General features: G+C 43.9%; 2 protein-coding genes across 2 annotated transcripts in view; one reads left to right on the top strand and one right to left on the bottom strand.

The window, feature by feature from the left end:
• AVL9 (AVL9 cell migration associated) overlaps window positions 1-6,494 on the bottom strand; it is a 39,366-nt gene extending 32,872 nt beyond the window's left edge. Inside the window, exons 1-2 of the mRNA XM_066239036.1 lie at window positions 6,192-6,494; window positions 840-960 (exon numbers count right to left, since the gene is read on the bottom strand). Coding sequence (XP_066095133.1) covers window positions 840-960; window positions 6,192-6,284 — 214 coding nt within the window. The 5' untranslated portion in view covers window positions 6,285-6,494. The remainder of the gene's footprint in view (window positions 1-839; window positions 961-6,191) is intronic.
• A 7,934-nt stretch (window positions 6,495-14,428) lies between these two features.
• LSM5 (LSM5 homolog, U6 small nuclear RNA and mRNA degradation associated) lies at window positions 14,429-18,144 on the top strand. Its single transcript, XM_066240067.1, has 5 exons — window positions 14,429-14,521; window positions 15,973-16,068; window positions 16,693-16,720; window positions 17,463-17,535; window positions 17,905-18,144. The coding sequence occupies exons 1-5, from the start codon at window positions 14,476-14,478 to the stop codon at window positions 17,935-17,937; spliced, it is 276 nt and encodes a 91-aa protein (XP_066096164.1). The 5' UTR covers window positions 14,429-14,475; the 3' UTR covers window positions 17,938-18,144.
• The last annotated feature ends 7,097 nt before the right edge of the window (window positions 18,145-25,241 follow it).

Raw genomic sequence — 25,241 nt, 5'->3', positions numbered from 1 at the left:
ACAGGCAAACCTGTGCACAAGCACAAAGAACGTTTGTGGAATATTCACTCTACTATTCTTTCAACTTTTCTGTACATTTAAAAGTGTTCATAGTGAAAAATTAGTATGAAAACATTTGTGGGATTAAAATACTATAATTAAATTTTGTTACCCTGCATAGTAATGTTTGTTTCATTTCATCATAAATTATTAAATATTAGAAACACAGGTAATCCAACCAAGTTCAACCTACTATTTCAGTAGAACCTCTAATAATGCCATGATAAATGTAGTCTTTATTTAAGCCAGTCAAAGAACTCATTTATAGGGCGGTAGGAGACTCCGTACTAACTTCACAGCATTGCTTCCATTGGGGGTGTTAGCATGGTCTGCACGCATGCAAGCAAACTTTGAAGCAGAGCACCGTGATAACAATAGCCCCAGGGTTAAGAAGCAATACCGTTTCCAGGTGGGCACCCGAGTACCAACCTTATAAGTTTGCAGGCAGAGCCCCAACCAGTCTGCAGCTGGTGCAGGGAAGCCCTTGAGTTTGCCTCTGAGAGGAACCAGAAGTGTAAATGCAGGAAGTGCTCCTAACAGCGAAAGTCCTAATCTTGCAAATCACTTACTTTGGCTAGGTTCCTGGCAAGAGTGCCAAGATTCACCAGCCATTACCAATATAAGTCTGGCACTCTACGGGACAGCCTCTAGTGACTAGTCCTCTCCAAACAAACATTTAGATATTTTATAAATAGTCACAATTTACCAAAGGATTTCCTGTACAAAGTCCTTAGGATCTAAGATGTCTTGTCAAATGAAACAATGTTACTCACTGATTGTCCTGCTATCTGTTTACATACCTTCCTGGTAGTTGTGTGCGCCATCTGGTAAGGCAAGGAAGGGCAAGTACTTCCATTCTTCAGGTAAAGTGTGACTGTCGTGTCCATCTCCTGGAATCAGGGGCGGGTAAGAGAATTCGACCTAAAACAGTAAGGAGTCATTAGTCTTACGTGTGTTAATCAAAGGGAGAATTTTATCTTGAAAGGCAAAAATGCTGCTCAAACTCTGAAGGACAGTCAGTCGAAAGGGTAAGCCACGCTTGTTGATGTCACTTGATATTATCAGCAAACCTATGGGATAGAAGGGGAAAAGGAAAAAAGAGTAAAAGGAAGAGGATTTGTTAGCCTTTCCCCCTCTCTGATTTATTGGGTTGCTACATTTTAATGTGCAGGAGAGGGTAGTGGGTAGTGGTGCTAGTGACCGGACTGGAGATTTACATTTGGGAGCTGTCCTCAAGTAGAGGGTGACTGAAGCCAGGGAGCTGTGAGCCCCGAGGAAACCCAGCATCCTGTTGAGCTGAGTGGAAGAGGTCCAGCAGAGGAGCCTGAGGAGCTGAGCCAACATCTAGGTTTGCTTCCTGTCAACTGGCTCCCTTGTTCCCAGTACTTGGAGTTTTGAGTTTACAGTTTTGATGGGGGGCGGGGGGCGTGAGGGGATATTAAGCAACATTTCAGGTTATTGTTATTTTTCACGATTGAGAATTGATCAATGAAAGTTCAACAAAGTCTCTCCAATACTGTGACTTGTGGAAAGAACGAAGTATATGCTTCCAGTTTCTGCCACCCTCCAGATTTATTAGCATTTTTTCTCTGAGCTTCTATTACTTTTTGTTATTTCCATGAGACTTTTGAAGTGGCAGGTAGAACCAAATACATGGACTTGGGTTATCACGTGACTTTGAAGTTCTAGGTGACTTATGTTTCACTTTCTTTCAAAAATGTATCTAACACAGGAATGTACATTGTATTAGTAATACGTACACTCAAGTTGGAACAACATAGGAATAAGATTCACTTTTAGATCCCACGTCTAACACGGAAAGGTCTAATGGCTCCTCTTCCCACTTCTCAATGGAATCAAGCTGCCACTTGAATCTCATGAGAGTCTGTTGTAAAAGGGCTTTAAAAATGATTATTTTTAATAGGTGAGCTACTTCCATATTTAAGATGTATAGATACCAAAAGGGCTACACAGTAAAGAGTCTCACTCCCTCCACTGGCGCCGTCAGTCATTTTCCTGCCCCACCTCCAAAAGCAGTCGAAGTTTTCAGTTTGAAAGGATTTTTAAAACTTTTCTCTCAGAGATCAGTCATTTCAGATCAATGAACTGGGGGCTGAGCATAAATAGTCTCAAACTGCACTTCACATTGCTCTGTGCATCTTCTCTACAAATCTATCAGACATGTTTTATATGCTGACTATTCTTTCAAGTGTGAGGAAAGGCAGGATGTAACAGACAAGTAATAGAGACACATAGTTTCAAAGGGAAACCCATTTCAAAGTTCTGACCTTCAAAATGCTCCAATAAATTTGTGTTGTCTTCAGTCACTAAGTTCGTGATAAAATTTGTTACAGCCGCAATAGAAAACTAATAAATACTGTTAAAAAACCACAAACAGAACAATATCGGAACAGTGGTCAAAAATCAAGTAAGAATTCCAATGTCTTATGACATCACTTTGGAAAATAATTATTCTCCACTAATTTCAGTGTTTAAAAAAAGTTCCAATCAAAAAAAAAAAAAAGTTCCAATCTATGGAAGAACCAAAAAGTTTAACTGATATACATTTGATTATATTATTTTGCCAAAAATCGCACTGATATGACAAATACAGTTTATATACTTACTACCACAAAGCAAATAAGGATCCAACAAAACTCTGGAACATACAATCTATAACAGGTAAACTACAATAAAGTAGGTACTCATAATTATCTTGTGTCAAAGAATCTAATTGTAGCCTGACCAGGCGGTGACACAGTGGATAGAGCATCGGACTGGGATGCTGATGACCCAGGTTCGAGACCCCAAGGTTACCAGCTTGAGCGCGGGCTCATCTGGTTTGAGCAAAGCTCACCAGCTTGGACCCAAGGTCACTGGCCTGAGCAAGGGGTTACTTGGTCTGCTTGAAGGCCCACAGTCAAGGCACATATGAGAAAGCAGTCAATGAACAACTAAGGAACTGCAACAAAGATTTGATGTTTCTCATCTCTCTCCCTTCCTATCTGTCCTTCTCTCTGACTCTCTCTGTCTCTGCCACAAAAAAAAAGTTAGAAATGAACATGTTATCTACACAACAGTTCATTACCACAAATTACCCCAATAAACTGAAAAAATGACCAAGTGCTTAAATTATTACATATTCATTTTTAATTTAAATGAAGGGATTTTTCATTAAAATACAGCTGAAGGCCTCAAAGGTGAAAAAAATGTGGTAAACAAGATGATGGACCATCTACATGCCCAGTTTGGGGATCTTCAATGCAGCTGTATTAGAAGACGGCTCTAACCTTGTGGTCCACGTGCGTCCATCTGACTTCCTTATCAGAGCAGTCACCACAGAACAGCTTTATAACAGAAGAGTCTATGAAGATGTAGTACATTCCCCTACGCAAAATCAGCATGCTTAACCCTGTGGACTGCTGTAATGCATTCCTTCAAAACAAAGGTTTTACTTCAGTTCCTGAATCTAAAAATGACAGCCCAACCCAAGTGTGGGGATTTCCGCTCTGAATGATCTCAGCGCATGGAAAGAACTGGTGACCCCCCCTGCCACCCACGGCATCTAGAACATGATTTGGAAGACCAGTCTAACGGAGCACCCTGAAGCAATCTGAAAGATCTGAAGTCAGAGTCACAATTCAAAGAGCCATGCACTCTCTGTCCTTCACTCCTGGAAGGCAAATCTTAAAATGGAGAATTAGGCAGTTGATAAATACATCCCAAGGAAATCTTACATGATTTAGACCCAGTGACCCCAAACTATGCCCCCTGAAGCCATTTATCCGGCCCCCCGCCACACTTCCAGAAGGGCACCTCTTTCATTGGTGGTCAGTGAGAGGAGCACTGATGTGGCGGCCCTCCAACAGTATGAGGGACAGTGAACTGGCCCCCTGTGTAAAAAGTTTGGGGACCCCTGATTTAGACTCTCTGAAACACCTGATATACTGATTTTGTCTCTGCGCTAATTTGAGTAAGAATCCTGTTAGGTTTAGCCAGAAACCCCCTTTCCTCCTGATGTAGTAACTTACCCTTCGCTGACCCCTACTCTGCTCCATGGCCAGAAACTCACGCTTTTCCTGGCTGTATTCAGAATGGAGCCCAGTTCTATACCGAGGTCCCTTCTTCCCTACTGCGATAGCTTTTCTGAGTAAGATCTGGTTTTACCGCTCTAACTACTGATCAGCTCTGGTTTTCCTGATAATAACAAATTAGCTGTAAGAAGGCTTAAGTCACTCAGCCTTTCTGGGTTTCAATGTCCGCATCTGTAAATTTAAGAGGAATGGAGTAGATTCCATCAGAAATCTAAGGATTTCTGCCAGGTCTAAAATTCTCGGGAAGAAGTAAGGTACAGAAAAATTAAACGATTTGGACTTGCTTAAGGTCTGGGAGCTGTGAGGCCAGGACGTCTCCAGGTCTCCCAGCTCCCAGCATAGCGTTCATTGCACAAAACCAGTCACCAGAAACCAGACAAATCCAGGGAAATGCCAGAGTTCTCCTTCAGTCCAAAGTGCCTCTTATGTCTTACAATCTGTTGTTTAGTATTCTTTCATCTCTAAGCACATTACATTTTGTTTCCTGAAATAATTTTTGCTCTCTGGAAATAAAAATTATATTACTTTTGACAAAAAACATAATAAATGTTTTCAATCTTGGCTACTTCCTTCTTCTAATTCTTTTTTTTCTTTAACAGTTCAGTTTAGAGGTAGGCCCTCACTTCTCACTTGACTCTAAAAGACTCCGAAAAGCCATGTGGCCCTGCAGATTGAAAACAGGCGGTGCCAGAGCCATTCTGTCGGACTCCTGTGCTGTTTTGTAGTGTGACCTCAGTGAGATCATTTTACTTCCTCCAAGCTTCAGTTACTTCACCCAAGGCCAAAGGAAGTTATAAAGTCACCATTAAGGTTAAAGGTGTGAAGTTTTAAAGTATTAAAACTCTAACGATGATGAACACTTTGTTTGCATGCCATGATACAAACTCCGATATCTACTCTCTCACCTGTAAATATATATAAGGCCACTTTTAAAAACCTTATAATCAACAGGCTGCTTGGGATTTTTTAAGCCCCATCCAGCACAATGCCACTTCCTCCCTGAAATCTTTCAATGCCATTTCTACCTGAGGGACAAGGACTAGCAAACACAAACAGAAAACAGATGGTAACCTCACTTCACCACTTTTCTGTTATCATCCTCTTACCAATTTAAATTTTGCCAATACAAGTCTTCTAAAATGTCACATTCCTATGAAGTACAAACAACAAAACGCTACATTACCTAGTGGTAGCAATCGGTATTTTTAATGTTTTAAACATTTCAATTTCCTGTTCACTAGCACATTATGACATCACCGCCTTCCAGTGTTTGTGCTCATTAAATAATCCTGCCTGTTTTGTTCCCCAGCCTTCCATACACGGACTGCCAACGTGCCATTGTTCCCTTTACCGTTTCAGTGAAGAAGCTTAAAAATGACTTTGTATTTGTGCACATTTCTTTGCTCGGTAAAGACACTATCTATTACTGCATTTGTGCTGGAGAGGTCAATCTCTCACGAGAAGGTAAGATCTGGACGCGATCAAATAGCCAAACCAAGGCCCAGTGGGAAGGGGGCGGAGTCAGTACACCACCCCAAGGCGACCCATTCCAGGGCTTCCAAAGATAAACAAAGGGAGTTGATTTTTGCCACCGCACCCCATGTGCTTAAACCAGAGGCATTGCCGCGGAAGCCCACTGAGCTCAGCACCTTCCGGACGTGGTCCAGGCGCTGAATGTTTGTAAAGGCTCCCGCCGTAGGTGGGCGCCCGGAGTCCACGGTGACAGATGGACCGGGAAAGACAGTGGGGCGGGCCTTCGATTCTTTCCTCCCACTCCATCGGGGAACCCAAGCACCTACCGACCCCAACACACCAACACGGGACTGACTCTGCTGCTGAATGCAATTTTCGGGGGCAGGAGAAAGAAGGGAGCGTGGGATGGGCTGCAGGTGGGGCGGGCGGGAGGAGTTGGGGAGAGGGGACCAGCTCAGGCGCAGGGCGGAGCGCGCCGTAGCGAGCACCCCGCGCAGGGGAGCGGGCGCTGCCGGCGAGAGGATCCCCGCATGGCCCGGGGCGGGACCCCCGCATGGCCCGGGGCGGGACCCGGTACCTCCTCACCTGGCAGCCCTTCTTGTGATGAAAGCCGACCACCACGATGTGCAGGACGGGCCCCCGCGGGGCGCCATCGCAGCCCCGCCCGGTGTTCTCCATGGGCAGCGGCTGCGGGCCCGCACGACCACGACTTCAACCGCCTAGGGCGGCGGGCCGGGCGACCCGGCGAGCCCCGGGAGGACGGCGATCGCGGATTTCAGGTGTCAGCTGGGGCGCCGCATGAGAGCCGCGCGGGGGCCCTGGACGCGGCCGAGGCTCCTGCAGCTCCGCCCCGCCCCCCCGGGCCGCCGGCGCGCTTCGCTCATCCGTTTCGGCTGCTTCCGGGCTGTCACCTGATGCGGCGGCCGGGGGCGAGGCGGGGCGGGGCCTCGGGATAGGGGCGGGGCCCGAAGAGATGGACTGACTATAGGAGGGGCGGGGCGGGACCCAGCGGTGACTTCCTTCACACCTGTCCCCTGCTCTGCTGTCCACCCGTTCTTTCCCCCTATCTCTCTTCTTCCTCCTTCAAATCATCTCCCCTTCCCTCCTCTTTCCTCAGCTTTATTATTATTTTTTAAATGTCTTTTACATCCTTTTCTTGAACTCTGGCTTAGCGTCTCTATGCCCTTTATTTTTTTCTACGGCTTTGCCCCTTAAATATTAGATGACAAGGAGGCACGTTGATGCAACTCTGTGTACGCAATATTTAAATGCTTGCCCTGCGTTTCCTTTTGCCTCGTTCTATATTTTTATTTTTCTTCTTCTGTAAACATTGTCATAGGAAGTTGGATCCGTGAAGCACAACATCCTTGACAATAAAGGAAGTTTACAGGGAGACCTATAAAATGATTATTCTAGTCCTATTTTTTAAAACATTGTTTTCATTCTATCTTTTTTTCTGGGTTTAGTACTCCTGTCGGCACAAAACATATGGGATTTTTGTCGCCAGGGTTTTTAATTTCCTTGCTGTTGTACTATTTGTTTCTTTTAAAGCACTGAATCGCATCCTATGTCGATTAAAGGGAATAATGGACCTACTAACAGATATAACAAGTCCTATCCAGAGCAGTGTGGGGGTAAACCAAAGGATAGGTGCCTGCTTCAAGTAGAATTCGAGATTGTTACAGTAATTGGCTGTGTAATTATTGTTTACATTATAGTTGCACACCTTAACTTTAGCAGTTGATACTTTCCACTCTTGGCCTTGACATTTAAGAATCTTCATTCTTTTTAATTTTATGTATTGATAGATTTTAGAGAGAGAGAGAGGAAGGGTGAGAGAGAGAGAAAAAAAACATCAATTTGTTGTTTCACTTAATGCATTTATTGGTTGATTCTTGTCTTGGCATATCTGGACTCTGACTTAACCAACCGAGGTATGGGGCCAGGATGGGAATCTGCACTCTAAGTTTAGCTCAGAAAAACAGTAGGCTTCCCATAATCAAGTTTAGTTTCTATGATTCAGTAGAACTGTTTTGATGCTTTAAAAATACCATAGAAAAATTTCAAGATGTTGCTATCATTTTTTTTTTTTATAAAATTCTTGGTGCTGGCTCAGAACTGTGCGAAACTGTAGTAGATTATTCCCTGTATGCAGAATAAGTTACTGCTCTCTCCCATCTGACTTGATATTTTCCGCAATTGGAATAGCTGAAATTAAAGTCTAATGGAACATCTTTTTAAAAAGATGTATGGCTAGGATATTTTAGAACTCTATGTCGGCAGTGAGTGCCAGCTGTTTAATTCATTATACAGGGGACCCAGTAATGGCTTTATAAAAATCTGTGTCATTTTGCATCTTAGGGCTTTCAACTAAGATTAAATCATTCATTCATAACTATTATATTGCTTAGATCTTTAAAAACTATGTCATTTAATATATGCTATAAACAAGATATATTACAGGGGAAATTGGGAGAGAAAGTAAGCAAAGGAATTACCAGAACTCTTTCCATCTCTAAATATACAGGCTGGCCCATTTCATAGTTTAGAATAACAAATTTTACATTAATTATTTTTTTTTTTCTTTACCAGTGTAACAGGCTTTAATGAAAGGAAATCTGCCCGGCTGTCTCGTAAGGGAGAGCAGCCTTTTTTTTTTTTTTTTTTTTACAGGGACAGAGAGAGAGAGAGTCAGAGAGAGGGATAGATAGGGACAGACAGACAGGAACGGAGAGAGATGAGAAGCATCAATCATCAGTTTTTCGTTGTGATACCTTAGTTGTTCATTGATTGCTTTCTCATATGTGCCTTGACAGCGGGCCTTCAGCAGACTGAGTAAGCCCTTGCTCAATCCAGCGACCTAGGGTCCAAGCTGGTGAGCTTTTTACTCAAGCCGGATGAACTCGTGCTCAAGCTGGCACCTCGGTGTCTCGAACCTGGGTCCTCGGCATCCCAGTCTGATGCTCTATCCACTGTGCCACCGCCTGGTCAGGCTGCATTAATTTTTTATTAATTGTATTAATACAATAAGTTCATTAACGAGATGTCATTAAGGAAACAACAGGAATTTCTCCTCTTATAGAAAGTGTCAGAAAGAGGTATCAAGATTGGAAATAACAGCCTAACCAGGCAGTGGCGCAGTGGATAGAGTGTTGGACTGGGATGCCGAGGACCCAGGTTGGAGATCCCGAGGTCACCAGCTTGAGCGCGGGCTCATCTGGTTTGACCAGGGCTCACCAGCTTAGACCCAAGGTCGCTTGGCTTGATCAAGGGATTACTCGGTCTGCTGTAGCCCCACGGTCAAGGCACATATGAGAAGGCAGTCAATGAACAACTAAGGTGTCGCAATGAAAAACTAATGATTGATGCTTCTTGTCTCTCTCTGTGTCTGTCTGTCTGTCCCTATCTCTCTCTCTCTCTGTCTCTGTAAAAAAAAAAAGATTGGAAATAACAATTTGAGATAATGGAATACTTTCTGAACATTATTTGAAAAGAAACTTTTGCTTGTATATTTGTGATATTTATCTTCAGGGAAGAAGTTGGAAATGCTTTCCTGAAAACACAATACATTGAAGAGCCCTTTCCAGTCACATACATTTTTAGGATGGATATAAATTCTACTTGATGACTGCTCTGTAAGAGCTAAAAACAAACCTTGGGGACACTGAGTTAGGACATGTTTTCAGGTTTGTTAAAAATGAACTCTGGGAGCATCTAAGATCTTGCTCTGAAAAAGAGAAAGAGAGAAAAAAAGAACTCTCTATCAGGAATTAGCCTGTTGTTTCTTTTTGTATCTTGCTTCAGGAAACAACATGATAAAATAAAATCACCCCTTCCTGCAATCTCCATTAACTCTACTGTATAAATTAACTCATCTCTTTTTTTCAGATTATAGTAGTCCCCCATTATCTTCAGGGGAGATGGATAATGGGGGACTGAAATCTCTGATAGTATTGAACCCTATGTGTAATGTGTGTTTTTCTTTCCTTATTGAGAACTCTCACCTTTTCACGTAAAGGAAGCACTCTGCAGCTTCTCTCTGGCGTATCTGAATTGCCAGCATCCCTACCCTTGTGCTTTGGGGTGGTTATTAAGTGAATATACAGGGTTATGTGAGCACTGAGATACAATAGACAATCTGATTACCAAGAAGGCTACTAAGTGACTAATGGGGGGTGGGGGGAGTGTGTACAGCCTGGAGTCCTGGGCAAAGGGATGAATCACTTCTGGAGCAGATGAGAGGGAAGATCAGATTTCATCATGCTACCCAGAGCAGCAGCGTGCACCTTCAAAGTTATGAGTTATTTCTGGAATTTTCCATTTGATATTTTCAGACCATGATTGCCCAGGTATAACTGAAACCACAGAAAGCAAACAGCAGATAAGTAAGAACTGCTGTAGAAAGAGAATTTATTTATTCTTCATCAAAGGTATTGAAAATTGCTAATGGTCATTTTACTACTGTGACAGAAAACGAGTTCTGACAGCATGTTTTTCTGAATTTTAAACTCTATCAAGTGACAATGACTTAAATTTGGTCTCTGCTCTCATTATGGTATGGTGAAAATATAACAGGAATAAAGATAGAAAAAGAAACGGGAAAAATGAAGGGTTTCACAAACAAAGTTGACATTACTTTGTCTTTTGAATCTCATGAAAATCTAGGAGTCTATTGATGGCTTTGACTGAAATAACAAGAATCAATTTAATGAATATTCATTAGACCGTAAAGTACACCTAGAAGTGTGTGTAGTAAGTAGTGCATTAAAAAAAAAAAAAAAAAAAAAAAGAAAAGGGCTTGACCAGGCGGTGGCGCAGTGGATAGAGCATCGGACTGGGATGCGGAAGGACCCAGGTTCAAGACCGTGAGGTCGCCAGCTTGAGCGTGGGCTCAACTGGCTTGAGCAAAAAAAAAAAAAAGCTCACCAGCTTGGACCCAAGGTCACTGGCTCAAGCAAGGGGTAACTCAGTTTGCTAAAGGCCCACGGTCAAGGCACATATGAGAAAGCAATCAATGAACAACTAAGGTGTCACAATGAAAAACTAATGATTGATGCTTCTCATCTCTCTCTGTTCTGTCTTTCTATCCCTCTCTCTGACTCTCTCTGTCCCTGTAAAAAAAAAAAAAAAGAAAAGAAAAGGAATTGCTACCTTCGTGTGGCTTCTGTTTTTTTCCAATGGCCAAATTGAGGCTTACAGAGGTTGAGTAACTTGCCCAAGGCCAAATAACTAGAAGGAATTGTGGCAGAGAGAAGAACCAAAGATTTGAACCAAAGTAATTTAACTTCAGAACCAATGGATTTAGTCACCAGATTGCTTCCCAAAACTCTTGACGTTGAGGAACTCACAGTTTTTTGTGGGGGTGGTACCCCTTTCAATAGATAATTATAAGAGAAATCACTGAGAGCATGTTGAGAGCTATTAAGATTGTTGCAGGATAATGAGAGCCCAGCAAGTCTGCAAGTCCAAGAAGCTTCCCAGAGTCATATTTGAGCAGGGCCTGGAGGGATGAACAGGATTTCTCAGAGCTTTGGGGCAGAGCATCCTAAGTGCAATATCATAAACTCACTAGGGACTGGAATGACTGAGGGGGACATTTGGGAAGGGAAGGGTTTAATGCCAAACTTAGAGGAAGTATGTTAAGATATAAATTAAAGTGCAGCAAGAGATGTTTGGAGGTGGGCACATGCCAGTTGCACACGGTATTCTTTCTACTTGGAATGCTCCTTCTGCCCCTTTTCTGCCTCTCCAATTCTTAGTCATCCTCCATGACTAGACTTCTGTCAACTCCTCCGAAGCTTCCCAAGCAATCTATGTGGCCAGTGGACAAATTAAACCTCTCTGAGAATGAGGAACTTCAACTTAACACCTGTCTCAAAGGCACATAGTAGTTCCCTGGACCATAGTAAATGCTTAGTATTGATGAAATGCAAAAAAAAAAAAAAAAAAAGCTATTATTTGTCTTGGGATATCGAAGGTGGATGAATCCTATGGACTTTGAATTCAAGGGCCCTTTTGTAAAAACTTCTGGACCTCCTCACTGACATTTCCCTCATACTGTTGTAAGGTACTGTTGGGCAGATAAAATATATTATGCTCACTTTGTTAAAAATAGTGCTGCCCACATGGAGGCCGTCACCCAGGTGATATTAATGTGTGTTGGGGGCGGGCTGTGGGCAGGCAGAATCCTTGTAGCCTGGGGCTTGGTTTTGGGATTAAGCCTTTCCTACCCTTTTTGATGTGGGGTGGTACAATCCCATCATGCCTCAGATAAGTGACTTTGTATTAGAATCTTCCCTATTTTGTATATTGGATTAAAGGTTATGAATCTACACTATAAAATGGGGGCAGAACAGGAGCTTGCTCTCTTGGTTCCTGAAATTAATATTAGAGGAGAAAGTAGAGAGGAGAGCAGAGAAAGGCCACGTGGAGGAGGCCAGGAGAGGCAGCCAAGATGTCAGAGTGTTGAGTGAGAAGCCAGTTGGTGCAGAGTTTGTGCAGGGAGAAGGAAGGAGATGAGAAACAGAGGTGAATAAGTCTGGTGAGCTAGAAACCTTTGATTCTAGGAAACTCGGATAAGTCAGTAGCTTTGTGAGCACTGAATGTGAGTGGGTTTTGGAGCCCAGTGTGTGTTTTTAGTTGCCCGCCGGGTGCAAGCTAGGATTAAAAATGATGGCTCATCAGTTTTTGGCTCCATTGTTTCTTTACCAACTGTCCGAATCCAATGCGAACCTTCATGTGAATGGCCATGATGGCGGCTCCTGGCCTTACAGGTACCAAAAAGCTGCAAAATTAATATTGATATTCTGGGAGGAAAAGTCTGGCTTTCCTGTCCCGTCCTTCCTATGGGGAAGGGAGGAAGAATGTAGCAGTTTCTAGCTTGCAAGAACAATGGGTCATTTATTGAATAGTTTTAAATCTAAAATAAAGGTTAACCGAGAAATTCTTTCTCTTTCAATAGGAGACATAATTTACATACCACCTTGCATTGATTGTAGTTCCTCCCCTTCCTGTAATCTTGAGAGTAAAATACCTCTAGGCTAGTGAGGGAAGATGAACCCTGAAAGATTTGTAAATATCTTTAATTGTGTTACCTTAAAAATCTTAATGTTTCTGTGTATCCCCTAAACAAATGTCAGCTTGTGCCATAATGTCATGCTCTCCCCAGCCCGTGTGTGATCAAGGGTATATAAGCAGCCCCTGAACTATTTTTGGGGACTGCACGATTTGGGTCTGCCGCCCCGTGTCAGCCATATGCGGCCGGCATACTTAATAAATCTCCTCCTGTAATAAAACTCTTCAAAATTCAGCTGGACAGGGTGTCTCTACGTAAACCCGATGAAGTGAGGTACGGCGCCTTTCAGAATCTGGGGTGCGGTACTTTATAACAATACCCACTTCTTTAGAAATCTTGAAGCTAAAAGATTTTGCTTTATATATTAAATGTCATAGCCTGGCCTGTGGTGGCGCAGTGGATGGAGCGTCAACCTGGAAATGCTGAGGTCGCCGGTTCGAAACCCTGGGCTTGCCTGGTCAAGGCACATATGGGAGTTGATGCTTCCAGCTCCTCCCCCTCTCCTCTCTCTCTCTCTCTCTCTCTCTTACTCTCCCTCTCCTCTCTAAAATGAATAAATAAATTAAAAAAAATTAAATGTCATGTGCCTTGTACATGTTTGTTAGTTGTCTTTATCCCCCATACACCCTTAAGCTCTTACAAAGGCAGAAGACCTTGTCGTGTCTGTTCTGTATGCTGTTTTATACTCAACAGAACGCCGGACAAGTAGTGTGCAACTAAGACATATTTGTTCAATGAATAAATGATGGGTGCTTTACAACCATTTGTTGTATAAATGAATAATGTTCTTCTAGCCCCTCTTGTTTAGACTCTAGCTTAAAATTCCTAGGATAGGCCCTGGCTGGTTGGCTCAGTGGTGGAGCGTCGGCCTGGCGTGCGGGAGTCCCGGGTTCGATTCCCCGCCAGGGCACACAGGAGAAGCGCCCATCTGCTTCTCCACCCCTCCCCCTCTCCTTCCTCTCTGTCTCTCTCTTCCCCTCCCGCAGCCAAGGCTCCATTGGAGCAAAGATGGCCCGGGCGCTGAGGATGGCTCTGTGGCCTCTGCCTCAGGCGCTAGAATGGTTCTGATTGCGGCAGAGCAATGCCCCAGATGGGTAGAGCATCGCCCCCTGGTAGGCATTCCCCGGTGGATCCCGGTCGGGCGCATGCGGGAGTCTGACTGCCTCCCCGTTTCCAACTTAAGAAAAATACAAAAAAAAAAAAAAAAGTTCCTAGGCTATATGTGTGTATATATAAGATCAACTAAGGCAAATTACTTTCTATTCAAAACAGAAGTGCAAAAGCATTGAGCGATGACGTTAACATAGAGTGCCATCTGGTGGCTGCCCGTTAGACAAAGCGTTTAAGAAAAAGTGAATATAAATAAAAACCCTTAAAAAACAAGACTCCTCGATACAACAAGGTAAAGAACCACGAGTTAGACACAGTAGAAAAACATTTTAATCCACACCCTAAAAATGTTTAAGTTTATAAAGAATGCTGATTGTGGGTTTCCTTCATGAAACTTCAGTGAATTTATTCACGAGGTAGGATGTTTTAAACGTCTCTCATAAACTTAGAGGGGAGAATGGGTTACCCGTCAAGACCGCAGAATGCTCAGGGTACAAAAACATTTCCCAGGATCTGACTGTCCGGGAAAGAAGGGACCGGGCGCGATACTCGTGAGTGGCCCGGTCGCACGCTCGGCCTTCGATTGGTCGAGCCTGCCCCGGCTGCGGTGGGAAAAAGCGGAAGCGCGCTCTTTCAAACTCGCCGTCCGGACGTCGCTGGAAGCAGACCACTTCCGGTATCGCCATGGCGGCAAATGCTACCACCAACCCGTCGCAGCTGCTGCCCCTAGGTAATGTTGGAAACGGGGGCCAAGGGGCTGGGGGCCGAGTGTTGGGAAACTGCACCGGACCAACTGCTCCCCCCACCCCGCGGCGTGTCTCTGGGCTCCAGGTCTGCGGTCCCAGGCCGCCCACGTCTCCAGCGTGCGTGCTAGGCGTCCTTTAGGCAGGGGCTGGCGACCCCCGGAACCCTGGCGTCCCCGAGCTGGGCCGCACTGCGCGCATGCGTCGCCAGCCTCTGAGCAGCCCACCCTTCAGCCTGGCGTCTAAGCCCCCCGGAGTGGACCCTGCCGCGTAGCTGGCCGGTTACCGAGGGAAGGAAGCGGCAGGGTCCGAAAGGAGCCTTACAAGGGGCATCTGGAAACGAGCTCTGTCACTCATTCATTCCACAAGCGGTTTTGAGCTCACGCGCGCCACCCCGTGGCTGGGCGCGATCCGACAACTTGAAATCACGGCCCTTACCTTCCAGTAGCACGCAAACCAGCGGAGGAGACGGGACACTGGACAAGTAGACGTCGTAACGGGCAGCGCGGAGCCGGCCGAAGAGGTGTCCTGGCCGCTGTCGGAGGGCAGAGGGGGAGGGGTCAAGAGGGAATCTCGGATGCGGACATTTCCGCCTCTCGCCCTGACACTTTGTAGCTGCAGAGTGATTGAGTTACTGGATTGGGGCTGTTATTGACGTTTTTTTCCTTTGTCTGAAAAGCTTTTTAAAAAAGTTTTGTTTTTAAATGACAAACTCTTTGGGAATACCCTGCAGATGCCAGGCACTGCCCACTGGGGACACAGTGATAACAAAACACAACCAGTTTCTGCTTTTGCGGGGAGCCGAGAGCCTAGAGGGGGTTTCATATTGTTAACTAAACAATCTAATGTAAAACCACAAGCGTGATAAATTGCTGCGTAGGAAAGGTGAATGAGGCCCTGGCCGGTTGGCTCAGTGGTAGAGCATCGGCCTGGCGTGCGGAAGTCCCGGGTTCAATTCCCGGCCAGGGCACACAGGAGAAGCGCCCATCTGCTTCTCCACCCCTCCCCCTCTCCTTCCTCTCTGTCTCTCTCTTCCCCTCCCGCAGTGGAGGCTCCATTGGAGCAAAAAGATGGCCCAGGAGCTGTTGATGGCTCCTTGGCCTCTGCCCCAGGCGACAGAGCAACGCCCCCTGGTGGGCCTTCGGGGTGGATCCCAGTAGGGCGCGTGCGGGAGTCTGTCTTCCCATTTCCAGCTTCAGAAAAATACAAAAAAAACAAAAAAGGAAAAGTGAATGGAGAGCAGGGAAGACTTTTCCTGTTCATGTAGTGATTGAAGAGAGATATGTGGTAATAAATCTAAAGTGTCTGAATGAATACTTTTCCTTGCTTACCTTTCACCATCTGCAAGTAATAAGCGCGAATAGGCAGGTAACTGTTTGTTGAAGTAATGAACTGCTAAAATAATCTTTTCCCCTCTCCCTTTAAAAAAAACATACAGAGCTTGTGGACAAGTGCATCGGATCAAGAATTCACATCGTGATGAAGAGTGATAAGGAAATTGTTGGCACACTTCTAGGGTTTGATGACTTTGTCAGTATCCTTCTAAAAGGTGGTGGTGGTATGGGTATTTCTTCAGTGTTTAAGAAGGGAAGTTAAGAACTATAGACAGTTTACTTAACTGCTAATTATAATAAAAATCCAGGTATTCTCAGAAAGTATTTTATTTTTTTTTCACAGAGACAGAGAGTCAGAGAGAGGGACAGATAGGGACAGACAGCCAAGAACAAAGAGAGATGAGAAGCATCAATCATCAGTTTTTCGTTGCGACACCTTAGTTGTTCATTGATTGCTTTCTCATATGTGCCTTGACTGTGGGCCTTCAGCAGACCAAGTAACCCCTTGTTCAAGCCAGCGACCTTGGGTACAAGCCGATGAGCTTTGCTCAAGCCAGATGAGCCAGTGCTCAAACTGGCAACCTCAAGGTCTCGAACCTGGGTCCTCCTCATCCCAGGTCGACGCTCTATCCACTGCACCACCGACCGGTCAGGCCTCAGGAAGTATTTTAAGTGAATGTGTAACTAAAAGAGGATCATGTACCTACCAATCACAAGCCTTTTGAATTTGAGCCATGGTGTTAAGTGTTAAAATTGCAACTGAAGAAAGGCAGAAAGCCGGAGTAACAGCCTGATAAATTTATTTTCTTAACACCAAATTTCAGATATGGTACTGGAAGATGTCACTGAGTTGTGAGTAGTGTTAAAAATTAAGGAATTGTGGGGTGGGGTGGGAATCTCTTTTTAACTTAAGGCAGTTTTAGTACTGTTGTCATTAAAATGATGTATGAGAAAACGTCTGTTGGAATTAATTACCTTAAGAGTAGACATTTTATTAACTGACATTCTGCTAGTAAAATTGGATCTGAGGGTTATTACCTTAATGCAGTATTACCATATTGCTAGGAAATTAGTGGAGACAAAATTTTAAGGTAAAAGATACTAAAAACAGGGCTCAGGTCAAATTAAGGAATTGATAGTAAGAGCATTTAGTGCTCTTAAGTAAATTAATTGCGCTGTAATTCGTGTGTAAGATAAAATGTAAGTGGTGGCTCAGTTATAAAGGTTGCAGCCAGTATCTCTGCTTCTAGAATCAGATTGATTGCAGTCTGGTTTAATGGGTAGGAATCAGTAGTAAGTCACAGTAAAACCATTGAGGATACTAAATGTTTTATTTCATACTTGATCTCCATGGCAAGTTTCAGCTACTTTTATAAAGATCAGCCCTATTAGCTGTGGGTCGTAGGCTAGTCAGTCCCCTCTGATGCCTTTGGGAGAGAAGGTGCATCACCCAGTGGATAACCTTTGTCTCTGAAAACTCGGGATATAATTGTCTGACCTCATTTATGTCCAGTGCTAACCTTTTCAGGGATCAGAATGTTGGCTTTGATTGTCTCTGTTTATCTTGACTTTTTTTTTTAATGTATTCATTTAGTGAAATCACACCAGAAGGAAGAAGGATTACTAAATTAGACCAGATTTTGCTAAATGGAAATAATATAACAATGGTAAGGCACTAAAGTTGTTTTATGTTGGTGTTAGAACATTTTTGTGGGGAAGGATTACAGAACCAACCTGTGGTGCTTTAGATGGGAGGGGTGCTTTGGGGGCCGGGCTTGAAAGCTGAGCGATTGAGGATTCCATTAGGCTGGAAGGTAAATTTGCTTGTACTTCCTAATCTCTTACTTTGCTAAGGATTATTGTAGAGACACTAGCTCTGAGTTAGTTGATGATGGCAGAGTTGTGATGGATGCTGGAGAAAGTGGGGTGGGAGGGAGGAGCAGAGAAGTGGAAGGGGCTTTGGTCAACGAGCAGTGCCCAGCAGGTGCTCTTAGGTGATGTGGCGGGGTGTCACTAAACTTGCCCCTCCTTTGCAGCTGGTTCCTGGAGGAGAAGGACCTGAAGTATGACCGGGTTCCCCTGACTTACGCCAGATTCTGCTTTGTCTTAACAATGACAACAAAATACTTTTTTTTTTAAAAGATTCTCTGAAGTTTCCCATTAAAGGGGAATGTTTTGAAGAGGCATTGTAAATGCTGTTTTTAAGTTAATCGTGCTTATCTTGGAAAAAATGAACAGCTTGTTCTTTGGAGACTAAAATAAAGGTCTGTTTAGTTAATTGTCATTTTATTTATTATACTGTAACAGCCATTGGAACAAGGTTTGTAGCTATTTTGTCAATTGCTCTCTTGCTATCTTGTCTGTTTGCTTCCTTGTTTACATGACCACTTGATTTTTTAAAATTGTTGCAAACAAAATGATGAACTTTGATTTATAACAGGCGCATTTAAGAAAACCTGAAATGATTCCATTCATTTCAAACTGTGATGCTTTGAAATTAGGTTTTCTACTGAACTCAAATTCTTAATTCTTATTAAAAACAAACAAGGAAAAATAAACTGGTAATATATGTATGTTGTAGAAATGCGATGAATAAAAAGGGAAATATTCACTATGCTTTGCTGTCTATTTTCTTAAACTTTCTTGGAATACGTTTTATATTTACCAAAATTTGTTCACCCTGATTACACTGTTCTGTAGCCTCCATTTAAAGCTTTTTTTTTTTTTTTTTTTTTTTTTTTTTTTTTTTTTGTGACAGAGAGAGGGACAGACAGGAAGGGAGAGAGATGAGAAGCATCAATTCCTCCTTGCGGCACCTTAGTTCATTGACTGCTTTTTCATATGTGCCTTGACCGTGGGGCTAGAGCAGACTGAGTAAACCCTTGTTCAAGCCAGCAACCTTGAGTCCAAGCTGGTGAGCTTTGCTCAAACCAGATGAGCCTGCGCTCAAGCTGGTGACCTCGGGGTCTCAAACCTGGGTCTTCTGTGTCCCAGTCTAACGCTCTATCCACTGTGCCACTGCCCGGTCAGGCCATTTAAGACTTTTAAATTTAAATAGTGAATATTTTCCCATGTCAGATATTTATTTCAGCAATACTAATACTAATACGTGCACATTAGTTCATTAAATGGACTTAGCATAATTTATTTAGTCTATTATTATTGGCCAGAGTAGTCCAACTAAATCTTTACACATTTTTATTTTTCTTAGAAGGAATTCAGATATGTGTAAGGTCAAAGGGTATATTACCATTTCGCTGACACAAAGTTCATCAGTTTTTCATTGTGTCCTTTACACACTTAACCACCATTGGCTGTGTTCTCTCTTCTCCGGTCTGTTATTGTGATAGGCAAAACCTGGTATGTTTCCATTTTTCTTTGTTAATTTTGTATTTTATGAGTTACTTCTATGAGGCTTTTGCCAGGGAGATGCTTGTCTTATTTCTTATTAATTTGTAAGCATTCTTAATAGGTTACTCTTAGTCATGTATTTTGCAGGTAAATTCCCCTCTTTGTAGTTTTCCTGTTAGTGGTACATTTTTTTAATGCAAATAAAAAATATTTTTCTGTAGTCGTGTTGGTCTTGTCCTTTGTGGTTTCCGTCTGTGGTACACGCGGGCTAGAAAGGCCTTTGTGCCGATATTAGGGGTTTTTGGTCTTTTATTTTTCTTTGTTTCATGTAAGTCTTAAATTCATCTATAGCCTTAGTGTTTCCACATGAGAAAAGGTTCCAACTTGATTTTCTGAAAACGGAGCACTGATTTGTGGCCCTCTTTGATCTTCATGGTGTGATTCCTACCTCGCTGACGGCGAGCTGCCGGGGCCTGAACGGGCTCGCAGCTGTCCGAAGTCCAGCAGTTGTTTCCTCTGGAGCCGCTGCTTCTGCCCCGCCTGGGGAACGCTTCCTTTTGGAGGGAGGTTGAAGGATGTGACACCATGCTCTCACCACCCTCCCCTCTCCATCCTGCGCGGGGTCACACTCAGCTCCCGCTTTCTCCTGCTGGGAATTCGTGGCCGGCGGGGGCACGTGCTTCCAGTTCCGTCCGCTCTGAGCGTTGGAGGACCCTGACCTCCCGTGGGGAGGCCTGCGCTCCTCTCCTCTGGGGCCAGGTAGCTGAGTTCACTTCCAGGCTCAGTAATAGGAACTGCCTGGAGATAAACTGTCTGTTAATCTGGTCTTTAACAGTAATAAAGATGTGGGTGTGGGTCTCCCGTCCGCGTGCACTTTTTTCTCCCATCAACATTCATTTAAAGAGGTACAGCTACCTAAGGGCTTCTTACTCTCGCCACTGTTGGCTCTGTGTCTGGACAATTCTCAGTTGTGTGGCTGTCCTGTGCGTAGCAGGACTTGGGCAGCGTGCCAGGCTTCTGCCCACTAGAGGCCAGTAGCACCTTCCTCTCTTCCCTGCTCCCGGTATTGGTGGGTATTTGCAAGTGACTTCATGATAGACTTGCTCTAGTTCACGGTTTTAACGCTGAAGGCCAGTGGGCGGGAAGGATGAAAAGAACAGGACTGTAAGGGAGGAGTGCTTCTTTCCCACTTCTGGGGCTTCTTACGGAGTAAGAGTGAGTCGTTCGATAATGCTCCTGGCTTCTTTCTGTCCCTTTGTTCTCTGCCGGAGAGATGTGGAGTGACTAATGTGATTTAATATGTGAGGAGGAAACTGCGTGTTTGCCTCAACTCCTTTTTCCTCCTGGGGTTGAGTTGCCTTCAGGGAGCCTATGTCATGCTCTGCTTTTAGCTGTGACTTTTATTGGGGTCTGCATGGAGAAGTCTGGGGTGGTCCAGCATGCCTCTGGTTTTGTGGGTACATCTGAATAATTAGGGAATTCCATACTGGGACGTTAACGACAGTCCACAGATGTAAGCTACATCATCTAGTATCTGTCAGTAATAAAAATATTTTGACCCATCTGTTTACCATTTTGCCATTTTTCTCAGTTGGCTTAGAGCTCAGTCATGGAAGAGGGGTGCTGATTGGGCCTCTCAAAGTCTCCAGCAGCTCACAAGCCTCTGCTGTACTAATACAGCCTCCTTCCTCTTCCTGACTGCCTCTTGTGACCCAGGCACCCTGTTCTCCGCAGCCATTGGAACACTGGTTTATTTAAAATGCAGACTATGGTCATGTGACCCTTTGGCTTTCAACCTGTCAGTAACTTACCCTCTGTGCAACAGAAGCTGAAGTTTCTTAACAAGAGACCATGAGGGACACCTGTTGACCTTGTCAACCACATGTGGGTCTGGTCTTAGTAAACCAAATTTGTAATGCTGACTGTTCCCTCTGGACTTTCGGCTTTACTCATGTTGGGTCCCCGTGAGAATACCCTTGTGTTTTGTTTTGAGTGTGTGTGTGTGTGTGTGTGTGAGTCAGACAGAGAGACAGAGAGAGGGACAGATAGGGATAGACGGACAGGAAGGGAGAGAGATGAGAATCATCAATTCTTCATTGTGGCTCCTTAGTTCATTGATTGCTTTCTCATATGTGCCTTAACCGGGGGTCTACAGCAGAGCAAGTGACCCCTTGCTCAAGCCAGCAACCTTGGGCTCAAGCCAGTGACCTTGGGCTTCAAACCAGCAACCTTGGGCTCAAGACAGTGATCATGGGGTCATGTCTATGATCCCACGCTCAAGTCAGCAACCCTGCACTCAAGCTGGTGAGCTCATGCTTGAGCTGGATGAGCCCACACTCAAGCCAGCAACCTAGGTTTCGAATCTGGGTCCTCTGCATCCCAATCTGATGCTCTATCCACTGCGCTACCACCTGGTCAGGCAAGAGGAATACCCTTGTCTTTAAACTTCTTTATTTGGTTTACTTCTCAAGTCTCACTTCCTCCAGAAAGCCCTATAAGATTCCTCACCCTTCTGACTTCTCAATGCTTATATGTGATGGGTCATGGAGACTTCAAAGTGATTTTGCATTATACAGTACTGTCTTGAACAGTGTTTTCAAACACTTCATGCCATACTAAGTTCTGGTTTCAAGGGAAATAAATCTTGATACACTGTTGGACCAGAAATTACAGAGTCTGGGCTGCTACTAACTACCAGCACCACCGTTGTCTAAATATCTCAGAAAAACATTTCTCTTTTAATTCTGTAGAGTGACAGTAGGGGTATTCAAGGATCTTACTGAGGTTTGTGAACCACATATCTATCAATGAGTTAATGATTTACTCGATACAAATATAGAAATGAACACAAAAAGAGACCCAAATATGGACCAATGGGGAAGACTGGTGGCGAATGAAAATCCATGTCTGAAACTCTGTGGTCCTATGTGGAACTTTATTAGTCTGGTTCCTCCATTGAAACTGTTTCTACAGAGAGATGTTAGGGATAAACAAAGATCATATTCTTATGTGGATTTTATAGATGTTATTGGTGGAATGATGATAGAACCATTAAATATAAACATATAAAGAACAGTGTGGCATTGTCCAACTGTGAACATGTGTGCTGAGGCAAATAGGCATTGGAAACGCTGATGTCCGTCAGGAAGTAAATGGAGAAAAGTTTTACCCTTTGACTAAGGTCGTGAAGAGCTGATAAGGAATTTTATTGTTCTGCGTCAGCCTCAAGATTGAGTTTTTTCTTTAAGATAAATATTATATTTACTAATGGAGAAAAAAACCCCCTAAAATACTGCATGGTCTGCAGAAAGCAAGGATTCACGGTGATTATCTGAATACCTGAAGAGTTTGGCTGACTTGGCCGACTGACCTCAGTGAAGTGATAACACTGGACTCCGGCTGGTGACTGGGACGGTTAGGGCAGCCCCTGCGGGAGCTCCAGTGGAGTCTGGTGCTCTGAGTCCCACTCTGACATCGCCAAGTGGGTAGCTAGCACTTGATCTCAGTCCAGCCTGATCCCCAAATCCATGCTCTGTCTGCTCCAGTCATGGGGAGTGTGAGGTCCGCAGGCTCGAGGCTGGAGCAGAGAAGGGCCTGAAAACAGACTTAATCTACTTCATCCAAATTTGACCCTGGCTGAATCTTTGGTTATTAGATGTTTTCTTCTTGGATGAAGAAAAATCATGTATGACCTCATCTGGTCACTAGAGGGCGCTGTACTCAAACACCTGGTACTGGTATAAGAACAGGCATATAGATCAATGGAACAGAACAGAGAACCCAGAAATAAACCCACACCTTTATGGACAACTGATATTTGACAAAGGAGGTAAGAGAATACAATGGAGTAAAGACAACTTCTTCAACAAATGGTGTTGGGAAAACTGGACAGCTACCTGCAAAAAAATGAAACTAGACCACCAACTTACACCATTCACAAAAATAAATTCAAAATGGATAAAAGACTTAAATGTAAGCTGTAAAACCATAAGCATCTTAGGCAGTAAGCTCTCTGACATCTCTCGCAGCAATATATTTGCCGATTTATCTCCATAGGCAAGTGAAATAAAAGACAGGATAAACAAATGGGACTATATCAAACTAAAAAGCTTTTGCGCAGATAAAGACAATAAGAACAGGATAAAAAGACAAACTACACAATGGGAGAACATATTTGACAATACATCTGATAAGGGGTTAATAACCAAAATTTATAAAGAACTTGCAAAACTCAATACTAGGAAGACAAACAATCCAATCAAAAAATGGGCGAAAGAAATGAATATACACTTCTCCAAAGAGGACATACAGATGGCCAATAGGCATATGAAAAAATGCTCCGCATCACTAATCATTAGAGAAATGCAAATTAAAACCACAATGAGATATCACTTCACACCAGTCAGAATGGCGCTCATCAACAAAACAACACAGAATAAGTGCTGTCAAGGATGTGGAGAAAAGGGAACCCTCCTGCACTGCTGGTGGGAATGCAGACTGGTGCAGCCACTGTGGAAAACAGTATGGAGATTCCTCAAAAAATTGAAAATCGAACTGCCTTTTGACCCAGCTATCCCACTTTTAGGAATATACCCCAAGAACATCATAGCACTGTTTCAAAAGAAGAAATGCACCCCCATGTTTATGGCAGCATTGTTCACAATAGCGAAGATCTGGAAACAGCCCAAGTGTCCGTCAGTGGACGAGTGGATTAAAAAGCTTTGGTACACATATACTATGGAATACTACTCAGCCGTAAGAAATGATGACATTGGATCATTTACAACAACATGGATGGACCTTGATAACATTATACTGAGTGAAATAAGTAAATCAAATCAGAAAAAACTAAGAACTATATGATTCCATACATAGGTGGGACATAAAAACGAGACTCAGAGACATGGACAAGAGTGTGGGGGTTACGTGTTGGGGGGGAGAAGAGGGAGGGGATTGGGCACAAAGAAAACCAGTTAGAAGGTGACGGAAGACAATTGGACTTTGGGTGATGGGAATGCAGCATAATCAAATGTCAAAATAACCTGGAGATGTTTTCTCTGAACATATGTACCCTGATTTATTAATGTCACCCCATTAAAATTAATTTTTTAAAAAAGGGTAAAAAAAAGTCTTCCTGAAAAAAAAGAGAAAAATCATGTATGACCTCATCTGGTCGCTAGAGAGCGCTGTGGCACAGGCAGCCAGTTGCTAAAGCCAAGGCTTGAGTTGTCCTCAGAACTTGGTTGGCTGAGTTCAAGACGGTGGTGACAGCTGGTGGGTGGGAGAGCTGGACCTGAGCAGTTGGAGGTTCCTCTCCCTGTTCCCTTGAAGTGTTCCTTCTGCCCACCACAGGCGCGCAGTAGGAACTGTTTCAAGGATGCAGCCTTGGGAGTAAGGTGTTGCAGAGACCAAGCCAGGTAAGGACTCTATGTAAACATTTCAGATGCAGGCAAGTAGGTACGAATCTACTTGTTTTGAGGTCGCCCAAGACAAGCCTCACAAGTTAGTTTTCTTGCTTATTAAACCTGCCACCAGCTAACCTGAAGTGCTCTGCCTCTGTCTCTAGTCTCCCCTTGTCCTCTGTATATGGGGCCATTTCACACTGCACCCAGCAAGTGCCTGGCTTCTATTCTGAACCAACAGCCTGCATTTGAACTCAGGTTCCTGGGCTTCCTCTCTGTGTGCTATCGGATCACACCGCAAGGGCAGTGTTGGGAAAACAGCTGTGTCAGCCTTGCTCGCTTGTACTTTGCATGATTGCGTGCGTGAGCACATGGCAGCACCACGTGTGGATAGTCTATGTAACGCTATGGGGGGCTTGCACTCAGGGCAATGGCAGATTGCCTGCCCGCCACTGCCAGGGGCCATTTTGCTGGCTGTTGGTCCGAGAAGTGGTTTCCCTGCCTGTTTGCTCATCCGCCGCCATTGTGAGACTCCATTAACCAGAACGGCCTACCACTTTTTGGCTCCGCAGTTCCTCTACCATCTGCTCAAATCCAACGTGGACCTGCCTGGTCTCAGC

Source organism: Saccopteryx bilineata, chromosome 7, assembly GCF_036850765.1.
Source record: "Saccopteryx bilineata isolate mSacBil1 chromosome 7, mSacBil1_pri_phased_curated, whole genome shotgun sequence".
In the NCBI taxonomy this organism is placed as follows: domain Eukaryota; kingdom Metazoa; phylum Chordata; class Mammalia; order Chiroptera; family Emballonuridae; genus Saccopteryx; species Saccopteryx bilineata.
This window is presented reverse-complemented; position numbering and strand designations above follow the sequence as displayed.